General features: G+C 47.6%; 1 protein-coding gene across 1 annotated transcript; it reads left to right on the forward strand.

Moving 5' to 3' along the window:
- Positions 1-730: 730 nt before the first annotated feature.
- Positions 731-16,102, forward strand: PGD (phosphogluconate dehydrogenase). The gene is made up of 13 exons (XM_079933245.1): positions 731-866; positions 1,486-1,561; positions 2,260-2,439; positions 4,597-4,662; positions 5,248-5,366; positions 7,077-7,146; positions 9,994-10,128; positions 11,734-11,923; positions 14,168-14,298; positions 14,564-14,697; positions 15,117-15,216; positions 15,360-15,482; positions 15,580-16,102. The coding sequence occupies exons 1-13, from the start codon at positions 859-861 to the stop codon at positions 15,697-15,699; spliced, it is 1,452 nt and encodes a 483-aa protein (XP_079789371.1). The 5' UTR covers positions 731-858; the 3' UTR covers positions 15,700-16,102.
- The last annotated feature ends 2,509 nt before the right edge of the window (positions 16,103-18,611 follow it).

The following is an 18,611-nucleotide window of genomic DNA, read 5'->3' on the forward strand; positions in this document are numbered from 1 at the left end:
CACAAGCATCTGCACTGGAGGCGGCAGGGTTCAGGGCTGAGAGTTAAGATGCCTCGTGCACTGTGGACCGTGCACGTGGGAGATGCGTATTTAATGCCCTGGACCGCCATTCACCAGCACGGCGCCTCTGGTTCCTCAGCTGTACGGGAAGGGGTTCAGTGACACGACCTCCAAAGCCGGGCCCCATCGCCCCCAGCAAGGACATTCCCCGCCTGCTCTCTCTGCGCCTGTTTCTCCACCTGGAAAAAGGTGTCCCACACAAGGTCGTGGTGAGGAGCAACATTTCCTGGCACCCATCACACGTGACCACGGACAAGAATACACCTCGGACCCTGCCCGGGTGGGTCAATTTCACGCGTCAACCCCAGAGTGCACCGCAGCGACGGGAGGAAAGAGTGATGGACCCTTGGACAACAGGCGGTCAAGTGCCCGCTACATTAGAAAGCGCGGCCCGACGTGAGCCACCACCCTTCCGCACCGAGCCGCGGAGCACAGCCCAGGCCCTACGCGCCCTCTGCCCCGAGCCAGAGCCCGGCCCCCGCCGCCTTTCCCCTCGTCCCGCGCCTGCGCCACGCCCCCGCGCTCTCTGGGGAGATGGCATCGATGTGCTCGGCGCTCTCCTGAGCCAGCCCTAGGGGTGGGCGGGCCCATTTGCCTCGGGTGGTCTAACAGGCGCCGGGGCGGACCAATGGCGTGGCCGCGTGGCTCCGCCCCTTCCTTGCGATTGGCCGGCGCTGGAAAGCCGCGGCCTGGGCCTCGGGAGGCGAGCCGGAGAAAAATTCAGTCCCGGTAGTCCGCGCTGCGGCTCGCTGTTCGCCGGTTCTCCTCGGTCCAGCCTGCTCTGCCGCCGCCGCCGCCATGGCCCAGTGAGTGGCCGCCCGCGGGCGGCCGGGGAACTTTCCGAGGGCCGACGCGGAGGCCGGAGTCGCCCCAGACGTCGCCTCGCCCCGGGGGTCTTCTGAGCCCGGCCTCGTGGCGCCTGGAGCCCCGGCCCTCCAGGGAGCCGCCAGACCCCGAGCCAGCCCCGCGGCCTCGCCTTTTCTCGGACCCAGCCCCTCTGCCCCTCGCGGCGGCGCAGGCGGATCTGGTTCCTAGGAAGGGCGCGAGGGGAGGGGACAGGCGTGGCCGCGGGAAGCCCGGGCTGCTGGACGGTCCGGCTGTGGGAGACGGGAGGCCTGGAACGAGTCGTCAGCAGCTCGGATAGAGCGCAGAAGAGGCTTAGTGCCGTGGACCCCCTCCTGCGGGCCCCCTCTTGGTTGGCCCACGAGAACATGAGGACCCGTTAAGTGGCAGAGCGGGGTGGCCCGCCTCGAGTTTCACGGAAGGCTGCAAGCCCGGGGTCTAAAATGCAAAAGGGAGGAGGGGGTTAGAGGAAAGTTAAGACGTGTTATCAATCACAGCAAAAGCTAGAAAGCTCAGGGTTTCTGACTTGGAATGAATTAAGTGAAGCTGACGGTTTCCTTTGTTCCTTTCCCCGTCTTTTAGAGCGGATATTGCGCTGATTGGACTGGCTGTCATGGGCCAGAACTTAATTTTGAACATGAACGACCACGGCTTTGTGGTAAGTTAGGAGGGGCACACTCTTCCCTTACGGATTCTTGTTGCCTTAGTCTGAGTGCTGGTGACCGTTCTGATTCCGAAGAACCCATATAACGTGGAACATGGTTCTCTTTATATGTGCCCTGTTGCTGCTTAGGACGTTTTTGCAAGAGATTGAGAAGCACCACTTTGCATGTGGGTGTGGGAGGGGCAGCTCCACAGCTCTCTGAGGAAGGAGAGTCCTGCTAAATGTATCTGCAGGTTCTGTCAGTTCTGCAGCCTTGAATAAACCTGTCGGTATCCTAAGAAGGAGAGGTCCCGCTGGGAGTATAGATTTCTGACTTTATTGCCTAATGGGATCTGGTGAAACGTTCGGGTGTGAATACTAAACTGGCTTAGATACAGGATTATCAGTGACAGAAGATAACAGTCTGGAACTAGCTTGTTCCCAGATTTGAGTCCTAACCAAATAGCGACAGACTCTTATCCAGCCTGATAAGTTTTGGGCAGTTGACATTTGCCTATATTCAGTTCTTTGCCTTTTCATCCTATTAAAATTAACTTTATGGTGATCAGTCAGCACTTGAGTGGGGAAAAGGTAGAATCAGGGTCCTACCTCCCCAAAACCTTGGGCTGCATAGACATTCCATTGTCACTTGGTCTTCAGTCTGAAGGTCTTGTATGTCCCAGATCTCCTGATCAGGCCTTTTGTCCTTCTAGGTCTGTGCTTTTAATAGGACAGTCTCCAAAGTTGACGAGTTCTTGGCCAATGAGGCGAAGGGCACCAAGGTGGTTGGTGCTCACTCCTTGGAGGAGATGGTCTCCAAGCTGAAGAAGCCTCGGCGGATCATTCTGCTTGTGAAGGCTGGTCAGGCCGTCGATGATTTCATTGAAAAACTGGTGAGGCCAGCTCTCTCGCCGCTGCTACTCGTGTGACAGAACGTCTCTCGTTCCCTTCCTTTAGCTATTTCACTTCTTTTTTTTTTTTTTGGCCGCGTCGGGTCTCTCCCATTCTGGCGCGCAGGCTATAGAGCGTGCAGGCTTAGTTGCCTCGCAGTATGTGGGATCTTAGCTCTCCGACCAGGGATCGAACCCACATCCCCTGCATTGGAAGGCGGATTCTTAACCACTGGATCCCCCGAGGAGTCCCTCACTTCTTTTTGCTTAAGAAATTTTGTCCCTTTTCAATTTTTGGGTATGATCTGCTCTGTTCTGACAAAATGTTGCTTAAAAGTCTCAGTGTTGGTTAACTTGACTGGCACCAATTAAGTAAAAACATACCCTCAAGTGGTAGTAATTGTTAGTATATAAAATTCTGAGGACAGCAAGAGACACGTCCATGAATTCATTATCAACCAGAATAGAAACAGTAGTAATCTCAGTGAGCTCTATCTTTGATATTCAAAAAAAAAAACTTACAGTTTTGATTGTGTGTTATGAATGTTTAGTGCTAGTCACCGTTAAACCTTACTGTCCAAATTTAGAAATAGATTTCATTTTTCTCAGTATTCCTATAAAGCAACAATTCTCAAATTGTTGTATCATTTAATATAAATGACAAGAGATCCCCCTAGGGAGTCCTAGCAAATGTATCTTTTTTTGGAAGAAGAAAGTAGGCACCTGGGTGGTGCTGGCCGTGCTGTGGTAGGTGGCTGCCTCTGTGCAGTTCTGGTCCCTGATCATCAGCTGAGGGGGCGTTTGTGTCACAGAGGTGCTGATCTTGGTTCTTTGACACATTGTAGTCTGACCCCTTATTTAGGCTTTCTGCCACCTCAGGGCCAGGGGATAGTGGACCCATTTGTTCGTGGTCACCGCCATCTGTACTCTCCCCAGCTTGTTCTCACCGGAGGCCTGATGGCCACTCCTCCACTGGGGTGTCTGTGGGAGAGGAGGGGCCGAAGGGGCAGCTGCCTTTTCCCCAGGGAGCGTGCCCGGCACCTCCTGGTCAAAGCGCTGTTGCTGTAAGCTTCTGGGGGGACGCCTCTAGGGCCCCTTTCCTCAACATACCTCTGGGGGAAGATCACACTGTATTAACCAGGAGGATTGCCCTCACCATCAGTAAACGGAAACAACCTCATTGCCAGTGCCCTGCAAAGACATTTTTCATCTTCACCAAGAACTTTATTAAACAACGTATTCATTAATTGAAAGAACTTTTTGGCCAACCCCATCGATACTGAAAAACAGTTCTACAGTATCAGCTCTGAAAAAACCAAGGCATTAGCCATTTGGAAGAAATGTTTTGTTGTGAGAAGTGTTGTAACAATAAACAAAGGAAAGGGATGAACATTCCTTTCCCAGAGGAGTAATGTTACCAGTGGGGTTGTTTCTACAGGGAGAGGAATTTGTAACCAGTATGCTACCGTTAAAAAAAAAAGACCTAGAAAGGAAGAACGTTGTGATAAAGGACACACCAGACTTTGTGTAGTGAGATGCCAAGCTGCCTATGGTCAGCTACAGACAGAATGGACTGAAAAATGGTAGAGTACTCTTCAGCATAGGACAGTATTAAGTAATGTTACCTGGAGCCTTGTTGGGGGAGACTGAATAATGAATACAGTAATAAAACCAGCCTGACTGGTGTGGCGTAGGAAGATACTCTTGTTCAAGGCTTGGTCTCTTGCTGTCATCTCCAAGTGGTGGTGATCAAATTGTTTATTCATACACAAAACCATTTGATATTTACTGGACCCCTACTCTGTTCTAGGCAGAGATTTTATAGGTCTTTTAGAGCTAATCCAATCTGGGAATAAATATCAGGCAGGTGGTACACATTGGAAACACAAAATTTTCCAAGTAGGTTTTGTTCGTTGTAAAAATCTTAGTTAAAAAGGATTATTTCGGTTGTGGAGAGTTCTGACTGGGTTTGCTAGCCCTGAGCTTTTAAATAGGGTCTAGCTCTAGCCCCAGAGAGGATTGTTGAAGATTAAATAATATATGTATACTTTCAGACAGGGTTTATTTGGGATAAATTCTTGTTTGCTTTAATTGGTCAAGGTATGTTTATTTTTGTCTTTTATTTTTTTGGTCCGCCTTAATGCTGGTGTCTGGTTACAGGTACCCTTGTTGGACACTGGTGACATCATCATCGATGGAGGAAATTCTGAATATAGGGATACCACGGTAAGCATTTTTCAGTCCACATTCTTCCAGGTTCTGAGAACATTCTAGAAAAAAGTACCAGCATTGCACATGTGACAGAAGAGTAGACGTCCTTCTGTGGTGCTCTTTTGGGATTGGCCATTAAGACATACCTGATGGATGAGGTGCTCATTAGTCACACACGTAACTGAAAAGAATGACTGCTGCTTGGATACAGCAGGCTGGGTGTTTATGCTTCATCTTCCCTTCCTGTCCAGCCACTCCGTGATACATCAGTGTGCAATGTGGGTGAGCACCACTGTGCTGATGGTCTCGTGTACAAGGTCATTTCCTGTAAAATGAGAATGTGTGTTTAGCTTTATTATTTCCCTTTGAGGACAGGGTAGCCATATTAAACTGCCATGGATTTTTTCTTTTTAATTCCCAAACAGAGGGGATTAGTAAGTCAGAAAGGGGATTAAATTTCCTGAATGACCAGGTTATTAGTGGATCCTTGGGTCATTTAAGTCAAATGTGGGATCTCCATACCTGTCTTGTACCTCTTCTCATTCAGTGGGAGAAACTGATTTTAGGGAAGCATGACGAAATTCTTTTTTTCTCATGTAGAGACGGTGTCGAGACCTCAAGGCCAAGGGAATCTTGTTTGTGGGGAGTGGAGTTAGTGGTGGAGAGGATGGGGCCCGGTATGGCCCATCACTTATGCCAGGAGGAAACAAAGAGGCTTGGTGAGTACCAAAGGCACCACCCTTGCGTCGACACAGGGACGCAAGGTGAGAGAACGGGTGAGCTGTGAGCAGTTCTGCCACCCGATCTCCTCTGTGCAGTCTGAGTGTTGGAGATGGGAGATGCTGGAAATATTTCTTTTATGTATACATTTTTTTGCTTTGACATAACGCGTGTGCCTGTTCCTCCTTTCCTTTTTTCTTCTGTTATTTCCTCTAGTACCAATAGTGGAAGTTCTAAATAGGCTTCAAGGGTTCAGAGGCTTTAATGAGGCAGCTCAGATAATGTCCTGTGCACTGTCTGGACTTAGGAGTAAGGTCTGCCTCTTCAACTCATACACGGTGTATTTAATCATTGTGAGTAATGGCAAAGTCAGACAGGGCCTCTTTCGTCCCAGGGAATGAGGTGGAAAATTTTTATTTGACTGGGGAAGAAACGAATTTTACACTGCTCACTGTGTTGTGTATAAGAGGAAGGGTTGGCCGCAGAAGGGGGGATGCTTTGGTGATGATGTAGCAGGAGGGCTGTATAAGGCATAGGCTGTGGGTGATGAGCGGGATAGAGGATTAAAATGAAAAGATGCAAGTGATTAATTATACATAATGTAGACTGAAGGAAACACCGCTGTTGAGACTGCAGGAAGAGAGAAAGCCAGATAGAGGATGATAGAGAGATGGAGCAGAAGAGAAAGAAATAGAAAAGGAAGGATCCTTGTGAGGGAGACGTGGGAAGGCAACGCGCTTTTCCGAGTGAGTTTGGTTTCCGAATATTCTAGACTTATATTAGGCATTAAAGTAAGGAGTGATCAAACCTAATCCCCGAAGGTGAGGGGTTGACTGGGGAAGATTAGTCTTTTAATTACCTCCCTAATGATTAAGTCTGGGGATTCTCTTCAGTATGTTAAAGTCTAGAAATAAAGGCCTTCCTGCTTCTCAGAAACTTAAAAATATTTATTTTGGGGTACCGCTAAGTGGGCTGTTACAAATGCAGACAATACCCATGAAGAAGTCTGCCATACAGAGGTGCTCTAGTTCTCATTAGTACATTTTCTCACACTGACCTGTTAGAAGCAGAAGTGGTACTTTTACCTGAAACAATCAGTCAAAGTTCAGGGAAGCTCTAAAAGCTTAAGATGGAGCTGCCCCAGCCCCTCCTCCTGAGCGTGCACTTTGCAGCCCTGTCAAGTTTTGTGTCTTTACCAAAACCCTTTTGTGAAGAAGGCTTTATTGGTCAAAAGTGAGGAGAACAGTAGGGAACAGCGTCAGGAGTTACTCTGTGCGCCTAGGGGAGGCGGGGAAGGAATGAACAACAGTTGCTTTTTCTCTGGATGATAAGGAATGTAGCTCTTGGAAACGTTGCATGGTTCCTTCTGTCCAGAATCCTGCTGTGCTTGATAACATACATCCAGACTGATAGAAGCAGTCGCTACAGGAATGGCTTGGAATCACAGCTTCTTCTGATAGTGCGATAGAAATGTCTTCTGGGGCTTTGCTGACCCTCTCACCCAGCCTTTTTGTCTCCTGTCTCGAATCAGATAGTCCGCAGCCGCTGACTGATTTACCTTGAGGACTTAGCTTATTCATTACTTTTTTGTGGGCACTTCCACCGACCGCTAGAAAGGAAACAATTGGGGGGCGGGGGGGAGTCCTTGAGAATTTCGTGGAGACCCAGGCCCCTTGTCAGCAGCTGAACCACCCACTTCCTTCCTACAGGCCCCACATCAAGGCCATCTTCCAGGGCATCGCCGCAAAAGTGGGGACTGGAGAACCCTGCTGTGACTGGGTACGTTGTGGGCCCCCCTGAAGCCAGTTGGCGCCACGGGCACTGACATGACCAGGGGCAGAGCAAGGATCACCATGGTCCCAGCGGTTTGCTTTGTGACATAAGCTCCTCAATGTTTACGTCGCTAGCACAGACAATGCCGAAAATGCATCAGTTGTACATGTCCTTGTATCTTAACTGGAGGTTGGTATTAAAAGCAGCCCTTGTCAGTTCATCTAAAATATGGATTCCTTAAAAAAGGAACAGGAAGGGCTTCCCTGGTGGTGCAGTGGTTGAGAGTCCGCCTGCCAATTCAGGGGACGCGGGTTCGTGCCCCGGTCTGGCAAGATCCCACGTGCCGCAGAGCGGCTGGGCCCGTGAGCCATGGCCACTGAGCCTGCGCGTCCGGAGCCTGTGCTCCGCAACGGGAGAGGCCACAACAGTGAGAGTCCCGCGTACCGCAAAAAAAAAAGAAAAAGAGGAACAGGAAGGATGAGGTGAAGTAAGATTTTCTTCGTCGTGTTACTTCATGGCTAAAGAGAGGATGTCAAGGGAGTTGCCTGGTGGTCCAGTGGTTAGGACTCTGCACTCTCACCGCCGTGGCCTGGGTTCAATCCCTGCTTGAGGAACTAAGATCCCCCAAGCCGCATGGCGTGGCCAAAAAAACCAAAAAGAACAAGAAAGAAAGAATGTCAAGGGGGTAGGGGAGGAAAAGAAAAGAGAGAGAGAGAATGTCAGAATCAAAAGTGGAGTTTGCTCCCTGGGGTAGGTATTCTGTGCTTAGAACAGAGTAAGCTGCAGCTCTTTGCCCTCACTGAATGTGAAGGAGGCCGAGGCAAATTCTTTCCCTCCGTATATTTTGTGTTGCTGGTAAAATAAATTTTATCCCTTGTTACAGCCTTAGTCCATCCCATGGATGAAAAAAACAACACTAGACAGGGGAGACCTGAGTTGTCTTTCTGGCTCTCCATTGACTAGCAGTGTGACATTAGGCAAGTCATTTTCTTCCATGGGCTTCAGTTTTCTCACCTGTCAAATATGGGGGTTGGACTGGATGACCTCCAAGTTCTCTTTAGCTCCTGAGCCCCTTGAATTTTATTCTACGTGCCATTTTTATGATGTTAGTTTTGCTTTATATGAGATAAAAGGTAGAGAAGAAATGAGGACTTGGGCCCATGGGGGATGAGGGGAGTCCTCCCCCCAGGCCTCACAGTGCCTGGTGACTAAGCCGCTCCTTACATTTTAACCAGTGGTCACTGAGTTCAGTCAGAACCTGCTTAGCGCTGAGAGACGCTGGTGCTGTGATTTAGAAGACTGAGTAACTTTCTCACTAGTGTGAAGGATTGGGAAGGGAGCTTTTGTTCCTTAACAATACACTGCTGCAGTAAAAAAAAAAAAAAAAGTACAGTGACAGTAACTTCTTTTTAGATACATTTAGGACATAAATCATGAGGAAATTAACAGTACTTGCCTGTGTATCTTGATCAACTCCTGTTGACCTTACTCTTAGGTTACTGAAAAGAAAAAACTGGTATAGATACTAAAAGCAGGCACCCCTTAGCTCAGTTTTGAAGTTACAGGAAGGAAGGGGTGAAGCAAGGTATTATTGGCCATGTTACTTCATGGCCAAAGAAAGTGTCAAAATCAGAAAGGGGGGACTTCCTTGGTGGCACGGTGGTTAGGAGTCTGCCTGCCAATGCAGGGGACATGGGTTCGAGCCCTGGCCCGGGAAGATCCCACATGGCGCAGAGCAGCTAAGCCTGTGTGCCACAGCTACTGAGCCTGCGCTCTAGAGCTCGCGAGCCACAACTACTGAAGCCCGCGCGCCTAGAGCCCGTGCTCCGCAGCAAGAGAAGCCACCGCAATGAGAAGCCCGTGCACCACAACGAAGAGTAGCCCCCGCTCACCGCAACTAGAGAAAGGCCGCGCACAGCAACGAGGAGCCAACACAGCCAAAATAAATTAAAAAAAAAAAAAATCAGAAAGGGTAGGCCAGCAATGGAAACATAGATAGAGGAAGTCTCTATGTCAGGGTGGCAGTGTGACAGCATCCACCCCAGCAGTGCTGCCAGCACTGGTCCACCGGCAGGCATATCCCTGTCATGGTGACGGGAGTGTCTGACTGCAGAACTCTCCTTGTTCTGACTCCTTGCCCTCCAACCAGTTTTCAGATAATCTGGCTTCCCAAGTAGCTTGTCCACAGGGACAGGATGTGTTGATCAGACTGACACTTGTAACCATTAAGATACATAGTTAAATTTCTCGTCATCAATTCACAGACTGGTATTCTGATTTTATACATCTTGCCAGCTTTATTAGAAATCAGTACCTTGTCAGTTGTGGGACCCTGGCAAGAACACATTTCTGGGCTTACAAGGGCAGACCTTGCATCTGAGGTCATTTTCTCTCTCGGTGGCCATTACAACTACAGTACATTTATATATTGTTTAAAGTACAAGTGACTTAATTAGCTGCTTTTCACCTGCGGTTGCTAGAAAAATAACCAGGGAAAAGAAGACTCCTTTTACTTGTGGGAGGGGGCTGGGGAGTGGGGAGTTACTTTTAATAACAATGAGAAAGAATGGAAAATGTAGGCTAAAGACCTGTGGGTACTTCACAGTGAATTTGGGGATTTTGAAAAACCTTTAAAGGAATGAATTTGGAGTTAGTTTACAATAGCATCGTGCTGGATTGAAGCTTGTGTTGAGTTGTTATATGATGATTCTTCTTTTGAAAATACTGTAAATATTTGTTCGTATTTGTTATTTTTTTGTATGGGGAGGGAGCCTTGCCAAAGAACTGGATGTGGACTTCTCTGGTGTGTTTCCTGGCTCCCTGAAGGCCTCTTGGCGCTTGTGGCTCTAACAGGTGGGGGACGAGGGGGCAGGACACTTTGTGAAGATGGTGCACAACGGGATAGAGTACGGAGACATGCAGCTCATCTGCGAGGCCTACCACCTGATGAAAGACGTCCTGGGCATGGAGCACAAGGAGATGGCAAAGGTGAGTCCTGGGCCCTGGGCGGGGGAAGCGCTGCTCAGGTGAGAAGGCTTTGCTGGTGACGATAAGTCCTTCCTCATTCTTTTTCCCTTGGTCATTCTGGTGGCCTGGATGGACTCAGCCTAATCTAAGGGAAGCTCTCAGTAACAGGACCATAAAATCTGATAGCCAGTCACTAAGCCAGAAGTTCCCAGAGACTCTTGGTGTAATCCTCTCTCCCACTCAGGGACCCTGACTGTGTCAGGCCTGTGTCACTTAATTGCCTGGTCTCGTTTGATCCTCCGTTGGTCCCATGTGGGAGGTGCAGCAGAAGCTCGCTTTTCTGATCCAGGTGGGACTGGCTGTTAGACAGCTATTCAAAAAAAGGTAGTCAAAGTTGGGAAACATAAGCATTTCCCCCAACATGTTATTATGAAAATGTTCAAACATACAACAAAATTGAAAGAATTGGACAGTGATCAGTTACATACACACAACGTAGATTCTACCATTAACATTTTACTCTGCTTGCTTTGTCGAATATCGTCCATTCGTCTATTAGTTTTATCTTTTTTAAAAAATATACTTCACAGTAAACTGCAGACATTTGTACTGTTTTCTGTAAATACTTCAGCATCATTAACTAGGCAAACATTTATTTTAACTGAAAATATAGGAAGGTGCGTTCAATCCCCCATCATTTCATGGAGAGCCAGGTCCTTCTTTTAAGTGTGGCTCTGCTGATTAGCATTCTAATCAACTTTCTTATCATCTAGAGTTTGTAGTTTCAGTTATTTCAAGTGGAACATGATTTAAAGACACTTTCGAGGCACACAGTGCAGAATCCTTCCAGATTTTTTACATTCTTTTCCCTCCTAATTTTAAAATTTGTGTTGGGAATTCCCTGGTGGTCCAGTGGTTAGGACTCTGCACTCTCACTGCCAAGGGCCTGGGTTCAACCCCTGGTTGGGGAACTAAGATCCCACAAGCCATGCGGTGTGGCCAAAAAAAAAAAAATTGCATCATCCCCACTTATTTTGTTTCACTAACTTGCCTTTATTGTTCTTTCCAAAACAGTTTGACTTAGTTTTCATAGAAACATTGCTTTTCTTTTTGTGTTCATATTTAATTGGTTTATATAATATGAGTGCCGGGCACTGTTGTATGTTGGGGATATATTAGTGGAAGAAACAAAGTCCCTGCCCTCATGGACCTTGGAAAGATAGACAGTAATGACTAAATATATAAAACTTGTTCGTGATCACTATTATAAAGAAAAGTAAACGGGAGGAAGAGGCTGCTCTAGATCGGGTGATCAAGGAAAGTGACTGTACGAAAACCCAAGCGAGGTGAGGGGACACCTGGCTCTGAGGAAAGCACTGGCCTGGTGACCAGAAAATCAGCATGAACAGGTTGAAATCAGAAGCAGCTGACTGCTGGTTAGCATAAAACTCAGCTGGTGGCAGAAGTGTTCGGGTGTCCTGCAGAGGAGCCTGGTAGCCTCAGGGGTTGAGCAGGTTGTGAGCATCGGTCAATATTTACATGGGAAAGGGATGAATCAGTTAAGGGAGCATCTCCGGTATAATCCTAGGTTCTCCCACATTGTTTTCTTTCATATCCTGCGCACAGGCCTTTGAGGAATGGAATAAGACAGAGCTGGACTCATTCCTGATTGAGATCACAGCCAATATTCTCAGGTTCCAAGATACTGATGGCGAACACCTGCTGCCAAAGATCAGGGACAGCGCGGGGCAGAAGGGCACCGGGAAGTGGACCGCCATCTCTGCCCTGGAGTACGGCGTCCCCGTCACCCTCATCGGTAACACTCAGCTTTGGATTGAACCTTTTCATCTCACTGTTTTGACCCTGGTGTCTTTCTGGCAACTAAGAGTTACCAGATCTCTCAGAGAATCTCTTCAACCCTAGTCGGCTTTCTGAGTGTGGTCTGCTCTTTCTGCCCTTGAATAAGTTGACGGTGTGAGAGAGGCTGGAGCTGCTGTTGAATCTCTTCTTTACAATCCTTCTGTCAAGCATGTGAGCTTTGAGATAAATTCAGAAGTTACTACCTGTCTTAGCCAGTTTGACTTTGGGGATCGTTTTAACATTAGGGATTAAATTGTAGTCAATGACCTAAGATCTTTCTAATAGGGAAGCTAACTGTAATGGAATTTTTCATACAAAAGTTCACAGAATAATAAAAGTTTATGTACTCAACATTTATTACTATTTTGCTGAGGTTTTTTCCTCAGATATTTGAGGAATAAAATATTACCTAAGCATTTCCAGTCCTTTAATATTCTTTTCCTAAGTTCCTTCCCCTTTTTCTTTTAGAAGAAAACTACTGTCCTGAAGTGAGTGTATATCCTTCCCATCTATGTTTTTTATCTTGTCTTAATGAGCTAAGCATCGAACTCAAAAAGTTGTAGAGAGAAGGAAATAATAAAAAGCAGAAATAAAACAAAAATAATAAGGGGATTAACAAAACTACGTGATGGTTCTTTAAGAATAAAATAGATACATTCTGTCAAGATTGGAAAAGGAGAATGGAGGCTCCTGGTCTGCTTAATGAAGGCTGATCTTTGCTCCTGGCAGAATGGTTCCCCCTGCAGTAATAAAACAAGTTTTCTTGTTGACTCTTCCAGACATAGGTTGCCTTTCCCTCTCTAGTCTCCTCCTGCCTTTGGTTTCCTGTTAATTATGCCTGACTGTGTTTACAGTGGACTGGGTAGTTGCAGGCACAGTAAGGAGGGAAGCAGTTTGCTTAGTCCAGCTCTACAGAGAAGGAAGTTGACTGCTTTTTAGCTAATCTGAGCGCTACCCTGGGCGGTGGCCCAAGGGGACAGTAACTGGGAGCAGTTTATTCATCACTGCCTCAAAAAGAATCCTACTCTCTTGTTTCGGAGACTTTGTACCCTACCTTCGGAGACTTTGTACCCTACCTTCCAGCTGAAGTCAGGCTTCCTCCCTGGCTGCGTGCCATTCTTGTTTGTTGAACTGACGGGGAAATGAGTCTTCCAGCTAATCTTTAGGTAACCCCCGGAGGGTTACGCCACACTCGCCTCTTCCTGCTTTTTGTCTTCTGAAGCTTCCGCCTAAGAATGCTAAGTCATCCTGTGTGTGCACTGCAGGCGCCCAGAGAGCCGGGCAAGGACAAGGACAGGGAGACACCTGCTCTCAAGTTTATGGCCAGAACCCTTTCCTCAGAAATAAAGTCCTCTGTTAGTTCCCAAAGGTTTTACTTCATTCTGTCTGTTGGGGGAAAAAATGGTTAATTTATTCTAATTATATAAAGTGTCAACTGGGCAAGCATGTATAAGTGATAATTTTTAAGATACTAATATCTTAATATTAAAATACCATATTGGGGACTTCCCTGGCGGTCCAGTGGTTAGGAATCCGCCTTCCAGTACAGAGATGAGGGTCCAAGCCCTGGTCGGGGAACTAAGATCCCACATGCTGCGCAGCACAGCCCCCACCCCCCAAAAATATTGAAATATTTTTTATTCAAATGAAGTAAAATTGTGAAACTGTAATGGTGACCATGGACATAGCAAAAACTAAACTGTAAGAATTAGAAAATGGAGTTTTTTGAAGGGAGAAGTCTCAGTGTACTCGTTTCAAAGTGATGAGTATTAGTGCTTCAAAAGAAAAGAAATGAAGTCTTTGGTGACCATTTATAAATTAAAGTCCTCGCAAATGAAACTGAAATTTTACTGGAGGACCAACACGGAGTAATTCTTAATGATAGTGGTTTTGCTCTTCGTTTTTTCCCCTTAAAATTCCCCTTTGAAGTTCATGGTGATCTTTGAGGTTGAATATGTGTATTCATGTTGGAGACTGACTTGGAGTTTTCATTTTCAAATTAACCGTTAGAGCTTTTTATGAAAGTTCTTTCTGATGCAGGTTAGCTTTGCGGCCGAAGGTTGAGACTTTGCGCTCGTGGTAAAACTGGAAATCGTGCTGCATTGCTCTTTTCCCTCATCTTCTCTGGCTCGTGTGCGCTCCTCCTCGGGTTCTGCCTGTGAGTTGTGGTGACTTGTTATCTCCCCCTCCCCCCACGTAGGAGAAGCGGTCTTTGCTCGATGCTTATCATCTCTGAAGGACGAGAGGATTCAAGCCAGCCAAAAGCTGAAGGGGCCTCAAAAGGTCCAGTTCGAAGGAGATAAGAAATCATTCCTGGAGGACATTCGAAAGGTGGGGTGCCGCCCCGCAGTGGCAGCGGGATGGGACTGGCGGGGAGAACACCCCGAGGCCACGGGGAGGACGTGGGGTCTGTCCAGCCTTGCCCATTGATCTGATATGCAGCCTTTCCTAAACCGTGTCCTCGTTAGAGCTGCACTGCAGGGGCGGGGCGGGGGGGGGGGCGGGGGCGGGGAGGGGGTGTGTGTGGCGGGCGGGGCGGGGATTAGGCAGCCGTGGGCCAGCCGCAGTTCTGATGAGTCTTTGTGCCCTCCTTTAGGCCCTCTATGCTTCCAAGATCATCTCTTATGCTCAGGGCTTTATGCTGCTAAGACAGGCAGCCACTGAATTTGGCTGGACCCTCAACTATGGTGGCATTGCCCTGATGTGGAGGGGGGGCTGCATCATCAGGAGGTGAGTGGTCGGGGCACCTGCCACCTGCCGTGCGGGAGCGCTGTGGTCTTAGGGCGCTCTCGGGGACGGTTTCCCTGGAACTGGTACAGTGAGTCCTCTCGCTGGGACGCTGGCAACCAGGCAGGTTTAGGTGTCATATCTCACTTTCTTCCTGCACGTCAGTTATTCTAACTCGAGTGTCCATCCTTCCCCATCTAAAGTAGTTCTGTGAGCATGGTTGTGCCCTTGGCCCTCACCTCTCGGGACCTGGGCTGTCTGTATTCACGGCACGTCCAGCGAGCTGGTGGGGATGGGGGGACAGGTGCCTTCGTACCTCGCGAGGGTATCTGTCAGCTTCCAACTTACTTCCCCTGCTTTCTGCCAGGTGTTCAGCCCGCTAGTTAAGATTCATTGATTTTTTTCCCTCTTGATTATTTCAGTGTATTCCTAGGAAAGATAAAAGATGCATTTGATCGAAACCCAGGACTTCAGAACCTACTACTAGATGACTTCTTTAAGTCAGCTGTGGAAAACTGCCAGGTATGTAGCCCAGAGCTGGGTAGTACGGGAATTCTGTCTTAGTGAGTTTTGCTCTGGGGGGTCTGCTTTTTCATTTATGCGTGAAAATCTGTTGTCTTTTCTTTGAGCTAATCACTAGTCTTTGGCTTTACTTTTTTGCTCAGGACTCCTGGCGGCGGGCAGTCAGTACTGGTGTCCAGACAGGCATTCCCATGCCCTGCTTCACCACTGCTCTTTCCTTCTACGATGGATACAGACACAAGATGCTGCCAGCCAACCTAATCCAGGTGAGCTTTTGGAGTAGGCGGTGAACATGAACCTGGGTGGTACCTCGGGTCATGTGCCTGCCTCTGTCCTATAACCAACCCATTTCTTGTTTTCTAGGCTCAGCGCGATTACTTTGGGGCTCACACCTATGAACTCTTGAACAAGCCAGGACAGTTTATCCACACCAACTGGACAGGCCACGGTGGCAGCGTGTCCTCGTCTTCATACAATGCCTGATGAGATTCTGTTAAACGCGCCACGACTCCACAGACCGGTACATTCCACTTGCCACACAGCACTGCTTACATGGCCCTTTGCCCTACTTTCTTCTCAGATCTTTGAAAATAAAGTGTCGTAAGAGACTCCTCTGAAGAGTCAACCCGAGTTTATTTGTAAAGTAGATCTGTGAGAACCATCACATCCTCTGCCCTCGCCTCTTGGGATGGAGCAGAAATTGAGCGTGTGCGCGACCTCGAGAGCCAGCTCCCTGAGGCGGTGTTTCCCGCGTGTCCCCCGTGGGTTAGGGAGACAGAGCTCTTCTCACATAGGTGGGAAAGGTTTTTGTGGAATTTGATCAAACTGGAGTCTTTGTATCATGCAGCTGAATTCCCTTTTGCCTTTATTTAATAAAAATTTTAAAAAAAAGAAAAAAATTATATTTATGCTTCTTCTCCAGATTCTTAAATATTCTCACCTTATCCACACTGAGCCATATCCTCATTGGTAGAACGATGTGCACCCGGTTTCATTACATTTGAATTAGTTTATTTCCTTCCTTTATTTAGCCTTCTTAAATATTTTCCTCTTTGTTTTCTTTAAAAAAAAAAAAAGAAAAGAAAGAAAAGACCTCAATAATAGTACCAGGAACAGCAAAGTTAGGTAATGATTAACTCTGGAGGGAAGGGTGAGGAGAGGTAGTCAAGGGGTGGGTGTACAGGCTTATGACTTTGGGCAAATTATTTACTCTTATCTGGCCTCAGTCTTCTCATTTGTAAAATGGGGATAATCATCGTACCTGCCTCCTTAAGGTTATTTTGAATATTCACCTAGTAAAAACAGACCGACGCTTGACACATACTAAGCACCTACTTAAGTGGTAATTATTATTATTACCACTTCAGGTGTGCCTGTCCCTGAAGCAGTTAGAGAGTTGCTGAGAGTTAGAAACCAAATGTTACTTCTCAGCACTCACTGGTGAATTCACTTTGGAAACCGGCCCTCAAAAAGTTCCTGGCAGGGCTCCTCTGTGTGCTCAAGTAACAACAGACAGATCTTAACTGAATACACTACCACCATAACCCCTTCACCACCACCCTGCCAGGAGGTGGATCTTGGGAAAAAAAGGCAGATTCTGAGTCAGCAGGTCTGGGGTGGGGCCCCACATTCTGTATTTCTAATGAGCAACCAGGTGAGGCCATTATGGCACAGGGCAAAATAAACGGAAGCTCCTTTATCGCTAAAAGAATATAACCGTCCTTTGCCTAGGTCCTTGACAGGGAGTTTTTTTTTTACTATATATACGATTTCATGCCTTTGGAACTTTACATCCCGTGACTTATTTGAAAAATTAATGTCTGCCACACAGTGAATACTATTTAAGGTTGACTATTACTTCCTGCTGAAGGGGAGGTGGTCAAACAATTCTGAAAGTGGATAGAGGTGGCCACGGACGGGTTCTGCCCCCAGCCAGGTCCTGTCCAGCCTAACTGCCACAGGGACAGTCTGGTGGCCATTCCAGCAAAGGGCCTCCCTTGGCAGAGACTGGGGGCCTATTATCTTTCTGCTTTCTTTCTGCTTCCATTTGAGACACAGTGGAGTTAAGACATATGGATCAGGCAAGGGAGCAGACAGGACCTCTCAGCAGAGGTTTTAGGCAGGGGGTTTACAGGTGTTACATTTCTTTGAGGCACATGTGGAGCCATCTTTTTAGGAGGGGTAGAGAGACCGTCAGGATGTATATACTATGTTTAGTATGTATGTTAGCACAGACACGTTCGCTGTTTAGTAATAGATGTGCTGTTCCAGTAACAAACCACCGCAAACTCAGTGGTGTGATATAACCACCATCTTTATCATTCTCCTAATTCTGAGAGTCAGGAAGTTGGTACAGGAGCGACAGCTTGTCTCTGTTCCACCATGTCTTGGAGCCTCAGCTAAGAGTTGAAAGTTGGGGGTGATTCCATGGCTGGGATCACTTGGAGGTGTCTGTCTCCTTCCTTCATAGGGCGGTTGATGCTGGCTGGGACCTTAGCTAGGGCTACCAGCTGGAAAGGTGCACGGCGGCCTCACCACGTGGCCTTAGCCTAGGCAAACGTCTCACTTGGCGGCCCAGGGCTCCAAAGGGGAGTGTTCCAGCTAACAAAATGGATACCACATTGCCTTTTAAGACCTAGCCATGGAGGTTACACAACGTTATTTCAGCCACATTATATCAGTTACAAGTGAGGCATAAGCTCTCCAAATTCAAGGGAAGGAGTATTAGGCTTTACCTCTTGATGGCAGAGTGGCAAAGTTCTAGAAGAGCATGTGGGTCAGGAGATTTTTTTTTCCCCCCAAATATAATCTGCCACGTATGCGTCCCTGGAAAAGGACAATTTGTTACATGGGGAAGTTGGGAACTCTGGCCCTATTTGGGGGTTTTCCTGAGGGCCTCATACAGTATTTATGGAATATATAAGAATATAATAATAGCTAACAGAGTGTGTGCCAGGCACTGTCTTTTTTTTTTTTAATTTATTTTATTTTTTTCTTTTTTGGCTGCGTTGAGTCTTTGTTGCTTGCTGCACGTGGGCTTTTCTCTAGTTGCAGCAAGCAGGGGCTACGCTTCGTTGCAGTGCGCGGGCTTCTCTGTGTGGTGGCACAGGCTCTAGACGCGTGGGCTCAGTAGTTGCGGTGCACAGGTTTAGCTGCTCCGTGGCACATGGGATCTTCCTGGACCAGGGATCAAACCCGTGTCCCCTGCCTTGGCAGGCGGATTCTTAACCGCTGTGCCACCAGAGAAGCTCCCAGGCACTGTTTTTTGTTTTTTTTGTTGTTGTTTTTGCGGTACACGGGCCTCTCAATGTTGCGGCCTCTCCCATTGCGGAGCACAGGCTCGGGACGTGCAGGCTTGGCGGCCATGGCTCACGGGCCTAGCCACTCCGTGGCAT

Source organism: Stenella coeruleoalba (genome assembly GCF_951394435.1).
Source record: "Stenella coeruleoalba genome assembly, chromosome: 1".
NCBI classification, from domain to species: Eukaryota; Metazoa; Chordata; class Mammalia; order Artiodactyla; family Delphinidae; genus Stenella; species Stenella coeruleoalba.

Coding starts and splice junctions, on each gene's coding strand:
- PGD (XM_079933245.1), top strand. Junction 4,663..5,247: donor CTGAATATAGGGATACCACG/GTAAGCATTTTT, acceptor TTTCTCATGTAG/AGACGGTGTCGAGACCTCAA. Junction 14,299..14,563: donor TCCTGGAGGACATTCGAAAG/GTGGGGTGCCGC, acceptor GCCCTCCTTTAG/GCCCTCTATGCTTCCAAGAT.